This window comes from Hydra vulgaris, chromosome 04, assembly GCF_038396675.1.
Source record: "Hydra vulgaris chromosome 04, alternate assembly HydraT2T_AEP".
NCBI lineage: Eukaryota > Metazoa > Cnidaria > Hydrozoa > Anthoathecata > Hydridae > Hydra > Hydra vulgaris.
This window is the reverse complement of record NC_088923.1, coordinates 32,508,249-32,520,873: the sequence shown is the minus strand read 5'-3', so window position 1 is coordinate 32,520,873 and position 12,625 is coordinate 32,508,249. Positions and strand designations below refer to the sequence as shown.

At 29.1% G+C, this 12,625-nt stretch overlaps 1 protein-coding gene across 1 annotated transcript in view; it reads right to left on the bottom strand.

Moving 5' to 3' along the window:
• LOC100209320 (probable E3 ubiquitin-protein ligase HERC3) overlaps nucleotides 1-12,625 on the bottom strand; it is an 85,327-nt gene that overhangs the window by 31,429 nt on the left and 41,273 nt on the right. The window contains exons 11-13 of the mRNA XM_065796100.1: nucleotides 9,380-9,445; nucleotides 9,186-9,288; nucleotides 8,609-8,798 (exon numbers count right to left, since the gene is read on the bottom strand). Of these exons, the coding sequence (XP_065652172.1) occupies nucleotides 8,609-8,798; nucleotides 9,186-9,288; nucleotides 9,380-9,445 (359 nt within the window). The remainder of the gene's footprint in view (nucleotides 1-8,608; nucleotides 8,799-9,185; nucleotides 9,289-9,379; nucleotides 9,446-12,625) is intronic.

The following is a 12,625-nucleotide window of genomic DNA, read 5'->3' as shown; positions in this document are numbered from 1 at the left end:
ATTGAAAAAGACCTCCGAGATTGCAATTCCTACATGGCTGATATGAAATTTATTTGTAGGATAATATTTTATTAACATATTATAATTATATACTATTGTTGTATATCATATTTTATTCTATATTATATTAACAATTACACTAAATATTATTAGTATATTAATAATTATAAATTATTTATAACCATTATTTATAATTATATATTATTACTATAGTAATATAACTAATTTTTAATACTAAAATCTTAGAGATAGAGTTTAACAAGGAAAGATTTTAATAAGTTTGCCTAAAGATGCAACTGGAGGTTTGTTGTGTAATCTAAAATCACAAATTTTTGAGATATGAGATAATTGTTGCTTGCTTTGATTCTTCAAAAAAACACATGAAATAAACAAAATTCTGTTAAATTTTAAATTCACAAAAAATAACCAGATATAAAAAAATTACAAACATTATGAATGGGGTTCATAAATTTCAAACACATCAAAAAGAAGGTAATACTAATGGTCAACTTCTTTTTTTTTTTAAACATTTTCACTTCCAACAAAGCTGCAAGAAACCACTATTAGAGTCGGAAGTTAAAGGAAGAGAAAAGATGAAGTTTATAAAGCATGATAATGATTAACAGAAGACTTAAAAGATTGCAATCAATATGAATCAAGAAAACAAAGTAAAGGGAGCAAAGATGTTTGAGGAAAAAAACAAATAAAATTTTTTGGAGCACTTAGGAAGAGTTATAGTAAAAAGATGAGACATCTTTACATCTACTGATGTAAAAAGAATTGATTGACAAGTAACACAAGAATAAATTTTAGTAGATGGCACAAGAGACGCTAGCTCTTAAGAGCAGCACTCATTATAGTATTTATAGAAAAGAAAAAGAAAAGCAACATTATGATAATGGTTGAAGATTGGCTGCTAGAGCAGTTCCAACTATGCTTACAATGCATTTTTGCACTTTGTCTAAATGAGATAGAGATATGAGTATGATAGAGATGCAACCTTAGCAGATACTAATTTTGCAATGGATTTGATCTATGGTTTCCAAGAAAGATCAAAAGTAAGTGTTAATCCAAGGGTAGATGGGTAGATGACTACAAAGGGTAGATGACTCATCGAGTATATTACCATTCATAGATATAGGAAAATCTAGATTATTGAGATAACCATTAGCTGAAAAAAATTGATCTGGGTTAAAGTTCACCAGCTACCGAGAGCCCCATGGTGAAACAGAAGTGAGATCCTTTTGAAACTCAAATGCCCCCTCTAAGCAATCAGAGAGTGTTGGCTTCTAATCAAAACAAGACTAAATGGTAGTATCATCAGCAAACAATGCCACCGTAGGTGTGAAAATTTCTGGGAGATCATTAATGTAAATTAAAAAAAATATAGGTCTAAAGATAGAACTGTAAGGAGAGAGCTCATAGAGAAGATCAGCATGCCAAGCTTTATCAAAGACTTAAACAATGTCAAGAGCAATAGCCCTAACCTCTAAATTATATGCTAAAATATAACTTAAACCTAACTCAAATATAATATATATAACTATATAACATATTTATATATATATATATATATATATATATATATATATATATATATATATATATATATATATATATATTAGTGAGATAACATCATGATCTGAACTACCTATAGGAGAATAAGGAGCAACTGAGCACAAGCTAGGGTTAGAGAAAAGACTTTGGCTCTATTAATTTTGACCGGTTTAATGATTTTGACTAGATTTTGGCTCTGTTAATCACATTAAGCACCTGTGTTATGCAATGCAATTATGCGGTAAATTTCAATTGCAATTTTTAGAAAAGGAATAGCGGGTGATTATTTATGATTGCAGTATTTAATTAGATAATTGCAAGCGATTTTTTTTAGCATTTTTATCGCTATTCTCGCAACATAACGCAATTTATCAAAAAATTGCTATTTGTTGCAAAGATCACTATTATTGCCTGATACTTCCATAAACTCTAGAAATCTTATTTAGCAACTAAATGTTATACTTATTGTTAATTTTGTAATTAATAGAAAACTCGGAAAAAATCCAAGTTACTAATTCAAAAAAATAAGAACAGGACTTTGTTTAATTTATTAGTACCAAAAAAAAAAAAATTATTTATTTTAATATATTTTATGAATGATGTGGGTGTATCAATTTCAAAACTGATTTCATCTATTTACTCACATGATGCGTTACAACAAGAGTTTATTATTTTTATTGGAGTTTTAGTTTTTTTGTGTGCTTGTGAAAAGCTTTGTAAAACTCAATTGACGCCATGTCCTTTTGGACCTGCTCTTAAAGGCTGGTTTTGAAGTTCATGGCTGAGGCTGGGAATCAAGCAGATAGACTTAAGGGTCTTGTGAAGGTTGAGTGACTATAGTGTTTTTGACTTTGGAAGTTGAGAGTTGAGGTACTTTAAGTTGTGATTGATCAGCTGGCTCATCTTTACAAAATTTATTTTGTAACTACCATTGGTAACTTCAATTAATTGAAGATTTTTTGTGAAGTGTTGAAAGATTAGGTTCACAATTTTGAATTATTATAATTTATTAGAGATAAACTTAACATATATATTTTAACTAAGTTTCTTAGTGTATCCTTCTTTTATATCCTTTAAAACTAATAAAAATTTAACATTTGCATATTGGTTTTACAAAACTCAATCTAATTATAGCAAATAGGAATAACTCTTCCCATTAACTATCAATTATCTGCATTACAGCAGACTAATTGCTATTACGAAACTATTTGCCATAAATCCGACAAATCGCAAAAATAGCGGAAATTTTTTTTAAAAAATTGCTGATGCAATAAATTGCGAAGCGATTTTTATAGAGCAAATTGCCGGGCGATATATTGCGTGTCAATTTCTATCTAAAAAATCGCGTGCGATTCAATGTGATTTTTTATTGCATAATCGAAAAAAATCGCTTTTGTGCTAACTGCCTATGTGGTAACGCCAGTGCTTAAATCACATCGCTTTCCCAAAAGTTGCTAGAACCAATTTTTAAGATAAAATAAGATTTAGCTAAGAATGATGGACCATCAAACAATAATGGAGCTTACCATCATTAATGATGTATAATAAATAACTAGATCTCTAACTTCGGGTTTTTTTTATAAGCTGCAAGTGAAGCTGATTTTTTTTGTTTACAGTTTTAATCGGCCATTATTATATCAGGCAAAACAGTCATTATATGATATAATTTAAAATGTTGATTCCCGACATAATTTCTGTTAATTTGCTTTAGCATTCATTTAAATCAGTTATTTCTTTTGGTAATTTCATCATACAATGGTTAATTCTTGTGCTGCATATGGATGTTCTAGTAAATATGTAAAAGGCAGCACAAAACCCTTTCATAAATTTCCTATTAAAAATTCAGAATTGTGTAAAAGATGGATTGTTGCTTTGAAATGCGAAAATTTTATCCCAACTAAATATACTTGTATATGTAGCGACCATTTTTTAGAATCAGACTAAAATTATTCCCAGATAAAAATATTTCAAGTGTTGATCATCATTATAAACCAATTTTAAAATTGAATGCTGTGCCATCAGTTTTTGTATTTTCAAAATTTTGTAAGCCAAAAAGGAAACTCCCAACAATACGAACACTACCAAAGATCCTTTGTCAAAAAAAAAAAAAAAATTGATGTCTAGCCTGCTATAAATGACACCAACAAAGAAAATAATTTAACACATAATTATCAGCCAGAAAACACAACTCATAGTACTGACCAAACCAATCAATCTTTAACACTATCTGTAAGATCTGTAAGATCAACTGTTTTAAGCAAAAAATTTTCTGGACTCTTATGAAATCATTAAAAATCAATTTCTCAACCAAAAGATCACAGATACAATGATGAAGTAAAAAATTTTGCTTTAACTCTTCATTTTTATTCTCCATGTGCATATAACTTTCTTCAACCAATGTTGTGTCTTCCTACTGCCAGTTCAATATCACATTGGACATCATCTGTAAATTATGACCCTGGTTATTTCATGATGTTTTTGCCTATCTTGGTGATGAACAGAAAACAGATGTAAACTTTAAATATTGTGCCCTCATTATTGATGCTATGGCAATCAAAAACAGTACAACTTATAACAAAAGTTCAGGTCACTATATTGGTTTTTGTGATTTCAGCAAGGATATTATTGTATGCAAATCTGATACTCCAGCTACTGAGACATTAGTTTTCATGTTAGTTGGCTCGCGAGGACATTGGAAAACACACATTAGTTATGTTTTATCGAATAAAGTTAAAGCAAGTGATTTAACATGTTTTATTGAAAATATTTTGACTTTGGTTTTGACATATGAACTTTATATCAAAAGTACTACATTTGATGGTACAAGTACCAATTTAAATTCTGTTATCCCCTTTGGATGCCAGTTTGGCAAAGACATTGACAATATAGTCAGTACTTTTTCATATAACAACCAACTGATACACATTTTCCTTGATCCATGCCATATGCTTAAATAAAAAATAAATTCTTTTAACGATTTAGGTGTTTTTATTGACAGTGATGGTCAATATATTAAATAGAGTTACATTAAAGCATTGTTTGAATTACAAGAGTTTAAAGGTTTGAGATTTGCAAACAAACTTTCAAGAAAACATATAGAATTTCATCGACACATAATGAATGTGAAAATAGGTTGCCAAACTCTTAGCAGCTCTGTTGCTGATGTATCTCAACATCCATCATTCTTGGGAGCAAATGGTACAACCCGTTTTATTGGAGTTATTGACAAATTATTTGACATGCTCAATTCAAGAAATACAAATAGTTAAAACTTTAAAAAACCTTTATAACTTTATTGGAAAGATTTTTTAAATGATAGTATTACTTATCTGAGCAAGTTGACTGATAAAAATTGCATTCCTTTACTTTTACATAGAAAAAAGGCATTTGTTTTAGGTTTAATTATGGCTACTAAAAGCACTGAAAAGTTATCAACCGATCTGCTGATACTTCTAGAAAAACCATTTATGTATGTTTTAACTTACAAGTATTCCCAAGATCATCTTGAACTACTATTTGCATGCATTTGTGGCAAAAATGGTTACAATAACAATCCTGATATAGTACCGTTAAAGTTATCTTTAAAACGAATTCTGCTGAGGAATTTCATAGTTAGATCGAATCATGCAAACTATTTAATGTTTGAACACTGTTATAATGGTTTTTTCTCTTAATTGGAGCAAAAGGTTGTGTTCTGTTGATAATTTTGATCAGGACAGTATTGACTTAGAAGAGGTTTTTTTGTACTGTGATGAACTTCAAATGACTAGCTACAAAGAAGCAATACTGGTATATATCTCTGGTATATACCAGTATTGCTTCTTATTATAGTCAGAAAGTTGATAATTTTCTTGTAATATTTGTGCCCAATCGTTAACTGATATTTTATTATACGAACATTCCTATATGAAATCTTATTCTTTGTTAAATAATGTGAAAAATCGTGGTGATTTGTTTTTGCCATCAAGGGATGTTATTTCTGTTGTTGAGTCATGTGAAACAATATTTAACTTCTTCATTTGTGGTAAAGATTTTAAAAAAACAAAAATCACCTCTGATCAAAATATTAGGAAGAAAATGATTCATTGTGTTAACAAATTAATCATGATAAAAAAAGTATTTAAAGGACTTGATAGCCATTACAGAATATTGGACTGTTAATGAAGATTAACAGTTCAATATTCTATGTCATGACTATCGAATTATTCTAGCCAGCTTGTTAAAAGGAAAAGTGAATATTACTTTAAAATTCAAATGCTCAGATATGCCCAGGATTATACCACTAAAGTGCTAAGGAAGTCATCAATTGGATTAAGACAACAAACAAATAAATTATTATTATTCAAGGGTTTATAAATGTTTAACTTTAAAAATATAAAAGATTAAAATACATAACAATGTTTTCGTTTAAAGTTCTAAATGCAAATGTTTTTAAATATACATATTTTTTAATTTGTGGCTATTAAAATAGCCGCTTGCTTTAGTTTGTAAGCCAATACAACCCACTTTGACTAACACAAATTTATATTGGCTGTAGGCTCATCATATTTATCATCTCTTAACTAATCATCTTTAATTCAAACTTTAATCAAAAGTTTAAAATTGCAAATTTCCTTTTATTCGACTATGATCCACTGAAAACTTTTGCCCGATATAACAATGGCCTCCAACGTATTACGCAATATTAAATTGGCTTCACTAAAAACAGCGAAGTCCGATATCTAGGTAATATCTTTATATCATTGCCATCAATACCTTTTATCAACTTTTTGCAACGATAAAAAAATGTTTGTTCACCAGAGAGATTTTTTTGTGAAAAAGATGATTAAAAATATGATTAAAAATAGTAGCTGCACAAGAGAAAGAAAACCATGTGGTAAAGCGAGGCTTGAATTGAAATCAGCAAGAAGGAATAAAAGTTTCCATACTTGTCTTAATACAGTTATATTAATATAGTTAATAAAAGACAATAGCCCAACAACCATCACAAAGAAAATCACAAAAAGAATCTCAGTCAGCCTAGTATTATGGTTGCAAAGTATTAAGGTAGTGTTATGGTTGCTAAGTATTAAGATAGTGTTATGAGTTAGTATGAAGAGTAGTATGAAAAGGTATGCAAGCTGCAACAAGTTGCAGCTCACATACCTTTGATGGGTAAGTTTGATGTATAAGATATAAGTTTTAGAGAAATTTAGCAGAATAAGGAGCAACTGAGCACAAGCTAGGGACAGAGAAAAGACATACATCAACGAGTAAAAGTTTGATTAGTGATTACAGTTGTCTGGAAAACTAATCACAAAATTAACTAAATAAAAGATTGAGAAAGAAAAAAAAATTAATGGTAATAGGCAAAGCCATTTAGTGAGATGAACATCAGTCCTGAATAACAAAGAATATTGGCTGATGCATAAAGAGAAATTAATTTGATCAGAAACAACATATAAAGGTGTTTAGCCTTGGCAGGAAGGAGAAGGATAGATAACAAAAAGAAAGTGATTGAGTGAAGAGATGTTAAGCAGAAGAATGTGGGCAAAGCAGAAGAAGGTAAGCGAAGTTAAAGCACATAAAATAGTCAGAGGATTCCTGATTTTACTGCATATAGATTATTTGACACATAAGATAATAAATATAGACACATAAGATAATAAATATAGACACATAAGTTAATAAATATAGACACATAAGATAATAAATATAGACACATAAGTTAATAAATCAACTGGCACATAAGTAAATTTAAATTCAAAAATAATAGCCACCAAGATTAATATCCAGGGATGAAGCAGACAAACTTAAACTTATCTCAGTAGAAAATAGTTTAAAGAGCATGCAAGTCTAGTAAATTTTGCAGAAGATAAGATTCAATAGATGGAAAGTTACTTTAAAAACAATAAATATTTGTTAAAAATAAATTGAAACAAAATGGTGGTAATGATGGTTTTTTATATCAATATTTTTAAATACTTTATTTATGTTTTTAATAATTAGAGAACTTGACTCAATCATAAAAAGTGTACAAAATCTGAAGCAATGAACCATACTTATTGCTTAAAGTGTCCTACATGACTGTCTTGTTCCTGCTACACAACCCAGTTGTATGAAAGGGGTTCTTATGTAGTCTTTACAACATGCTACGTAATATGCAGTAGTGGTACAGTGGTAGAGTGTTCCCCTCCTAAGCGAGAAGTTCCAAGTTTGATCCCCACCACGCTCCTGGTAGTACCACACTCAACTTGTTTCTCTGTGCAGCGGCCTTGTTTGCCAAGATTCGTGTTTTGGAGTTATAGAGTTGAGAGAGGGTGAAACCATAACTAAAGTATCCTCCTTGAATGTAATGGCTTTCATGGCCTTGAGGAGTTGAATTGATATAGTAATAATAAAAAAAAACATACCAAAAGCACTAACAGGGACATCTTCCATCTGTAAAATGACACTGTTAATACTCCGATATTTTACAGCTGTCGATGGGATTAATCTCCTTGAAAGCTGCCACAAAAATCAGAAAACCTTACTACCAGTATACCGGCTTATAGCCAGCACCTGCCTCAGAACCATTAAACTGAGTTTCAGAGCTATTCCCTCATTAGAAGAAAACAAAGAGTTGTACACAGCCAAGGAGGAATAAGCAAACACCCATGACAAGCAAATATCCATGAAAACCTGATCATTAGAAATTTTTCACTTATCCCTAAAGTCTTAGTATAAAAGGTCTTATACAAGACAGTAGCCAGATGCAGTTAAAATCTGCCTAAAATGAGTATTTTTAGTGAAACATTCTCTTTAGTCCCTAAAGATCATGGTGATCCTAGTCCTGACCTGAGTTACAGTTTGATTAGTCTGCATGTTACACTACTAACAACATAAACAATAGACATGGGCAAGTATCTCCTAATAAGCATCTTATAATGTAGTCTTAGGTTTACATGCAACTTCACCACCAGCAGTAAAAACATCATCTCGCAAGTATAAGGGAGTAAAAATTTGTGTATCTAAGAGACTTATTATGAAAAAGTTATGTACACACAAAACAACTGATTATAAAAAACCTCACCTAATATAGACTGTGAACATTTTTGCATAGAAAGCATTGCATCTGCAAATGGGATTAAAACTGTCCAAATTTCTTCAGGGTTAAAAAAGAAAGGCAACTCTGGAATTATTAAAAAAACTCTCATGGCCTCTATATCTTTTGGTGATGAAAATAATGAATGAATAAGTTTTGTGGAAACTGCTTGGATAATCTGAAAAATAATTTAATCAAAATCCAAAAGAGTAAAATGAAGTTAATAAAATAACAAAAATATAATGAAATAAGATAATATTAATAATAATAAAAATAAAAGAAAGTCTCCTACAATTACATCAGTTTTATAATAATAGTAATAATGATAAATAATACTTATAACCAAAATTTAATACTGATAACAATAGCATTATTATTTTGAGTCCTTTTAGTTATACTTGGTTTCACTTAAACTAAATTTAGATCAAGTTATTTGTCAACTTGACTCAGTTATTACTATTAAAAAGCGGTATTTAAAATGATATCAATATTAAAATATTAAAATAATAAAGAAATCATCAAACTATATAACTTATAAAAATTTTATATAAAAATAACAACATACAGCTTTGTTCAGAGCATTAACAGAACATAGTTTATTAAGTGCTGATCGTATTAAAAGCAATTGCAAACCGTGTTGCTTAGCTGATGTACTTTCATGGATTTCTCTATGCAAAAAATATAAATAAAAACTCTAAGTTAACTGAAAGTTAAGTTAACTTTCTGATAATGGAATTGCATCATTAATAAAACACTCACCTCTTTAAAAATGATGCATTTAGACATGCCTGACTTGAAAAGATGATAACAAGGTTTTCAAGATGTCTAAAAAAAAGTTAAAAGAACAATACATGACATAAACAAAACATAAATGTTAAGCCATAAGAAAAAAGGTGGCTATGGTGGTGGGAAAGGTGTCTATGATGGCAAGATACTTAGCTTTAAGGCTTCATTGATTAAAAACCTGAAGCCTTATAATAAATTTTTGGGTTCAAAAGAGCTCAATAAAGATGTGACTCCCTCTAACAAACGGAAAAAAAGATTTTTAGAATTTTAAACTGTTTTGTTTTGTTATAAGTTATTACCATTAATCGAAAACAACAAAATATTTGGCATTATAAACAAACAAGTGCTCTTATGGGGAAACACCGACATACCAACTACTTTTATGATGGGATAATTCAACTAAATTAGAAAAATAAACTGTTTTTATTATTATTAATAATAACAAATTAATTTTTTTGAATTTAATATATGTAAAAGCATATATATATATATGTGAAATATATAGTAATATATAGTAAAATCACCAAAAGCTTAAAGCAAGATTGTAAAAAGTATTACTTGCTTTATTTTTCAAAAATATTTTTCTACCATAAGTACCTTTTCTTTACTTTTCTGCTTTTGAATTCAATTTTAGGAGATAAAAACACAGAATGCATTATTTTAGGAACTTAGCTCTGGGTTTAAAAGAGAATTTTCAATGTAGTCCACATGCTTCTGATGTTATTTGAAACAAAAATTTCAATACAGTCCACCTGCTTCTGATGTAGTTTAAAATAAGCTTGAATGCTGTCTAACTACTTCTGATGCAATTAAAAAAAAAAAGTTTCAATTCCATTTACCTGCATCTTACGTGGGAGAACTTATTTGTAAATAAGTTATTTTTTTAAACTCTTATTTTTTATTACTGCTCACGTCATTCTGATTTTTCACCTCATTCTATTGTTAAAAAAAACATAAATATTCAGTCCCAAAATTTTTTTTGCCAAAAGCATGTACAACATTGGTTGATGCAGTTTTCAAATGTGCAATGATCATAAAAGCTAGTGAAAATGATTTATTGAAAATGATGTAAAAAATGATTATTTGACAGTTATTAGTTATCCACCTTTTTTCGATTTAAAAATAATTCACTACTTATTATAGCATAATTGAGCTCATTTATTTATTACATAATAATAAACAAAAATAAACATTAAAAAAAATAAATAAATAAAAATAATATCTTCTTATATATATTTTTTAGTAGCGCAGATTTATAAGTTTTTTTAACATTTGAAACTAACATTGTTTTATTTAACTCTTTGTTTTAATTTGAATACATCCCATATGTTTAATAATATTTATCTTTATATATTGTTATATTATGTATATATAGTTATATATTCATCATTATATATAATATATGTGTGTGTGTGTGCCACATGATGTTAATAAAGGACCACATCCTATAGTCCGCATAGGGTGTAGGCCCAGAATGGTGAAAAAACCTACACGCAAGGATTTTTTTTTCCAAATAAATACTTTTTTCAGATTTCTTAAAGATTTTCCATAAATACAAATTTAAATATATTATATTTATAACATAATGCATTCAAACTTTTCTTTCCAAAATTAACAACAATATGAGGGTTTTAAGTATGTGGAAAAAGGCTAAAAAGATAACATTAACATTAGAAATTTACGATGAATAGTTTTGAAGTATTGAACATTAATTGTAAACCCAAAGCCTAGATTTTTAAATCAATTTATTCTTCGCCATTTACTCAAAATTAAAGTAAAGAGACCATATTAAAAGTAAGTATAGAAATGGTTGATGTATAACAGACTTACCATGACCTGTATTTGATGGGACAGCAAGTACCAATTATTTCCATATACAATAATAATTATTAAAAGTTGTATTAGTTTACAATACTGTTTTCATCTCTCACAATATTCTCACTAAATTGTTGTTTTCTTGTACTTCTTTTATTTCAGCTTTCTATTTATTTTTTTCAGCTCTTTTGACCATAGAGAAAGCCTGTGGAGAATTTTTTTCAATATATTTGAGTCAACTATAAAACAGCGTCATCTCTTTGAGGACAGTTAGATTAACCAGAAAGGGCTTTTAAATGGGGGACTCCAGTATAAATGGTGGTTTCCAGCAAAGTGACTCCAGTATTACCTTTTTCTTGGTTGATTTCAGCTACAATGCCAATTCACCAAATATCATCATAGACTATTGCTACATAACCTCCTAAAGTGACAACATCAATTTAAAATACATTAAATTGTTTTGTGAATTATTGTTTAGTTATTGACTGTACTACCTCTATTTGCACCAATCCCAAGATCTATAAACTGGTGAAAACTATGAAAACCAAGTAGAGTTATTACACCATTGTACCCATCTCCATATTTTTCATGTTTCAACTGTAAATTCAATCTCTTTTGTAAATGAAATTATTACTTTGAAATTTCTCAATACAAAACTCATACATAGCTTCTAATGTAGGTATTTTGTTTCAGTATAGATGTTTTAAACTTTTTTTGGTTGGCAAACTTTTTACGGTATTGCCAATTGAATTGCCTGGTGATTTTCCACTTGACATGGAAAAACTATTGTTCAACGCATTTGAAAGCCATCTTGTTTTTAATAATGTTTTTCTTATAAACAATCTTGTCTTTTTACAAAAAATATTTGCTATATATTATTAAAAAAACAACTTGTGACTCTTGTCACTAATTGTTGATCATTATCTAAAACATTATTATAATAAAAAAATACCTGTGACTTTTGACATTAATTAGCAATTCTATTAATAACTCAAATTGAAATCACAACATCTCTCCCAGTTCAACAAGAGTTTATATATAACTGTGATACTTTCAGTTCAGAAGTACTCTCCTACCATAGCGAGTAATCCAAACAGGCTATAACTCTTTCTCACTAATTGTTGGATAGTTTCGATCAACCTTATCCATACTGTTAGCTTTGCCATCGTCCAGAGGATTTATTTGAAAATTTTCAAATTTCAGGAGGTTTCAATAGTGTCAAATCATAATCGCCATCAGCTGTTATATCTTTTTTAAAGTCTGCATGGCGATGCTGCAGATGAGAGAAATGTTGTGGTAACATATGTCCGCTGACTTCAACTTCAGCTGTTTAACAGCTGACTTCAACTTCAGCTGTTTAACAGCTGACTTCAACTTCAGCTGTTTAACAGCTGACTTCAACTT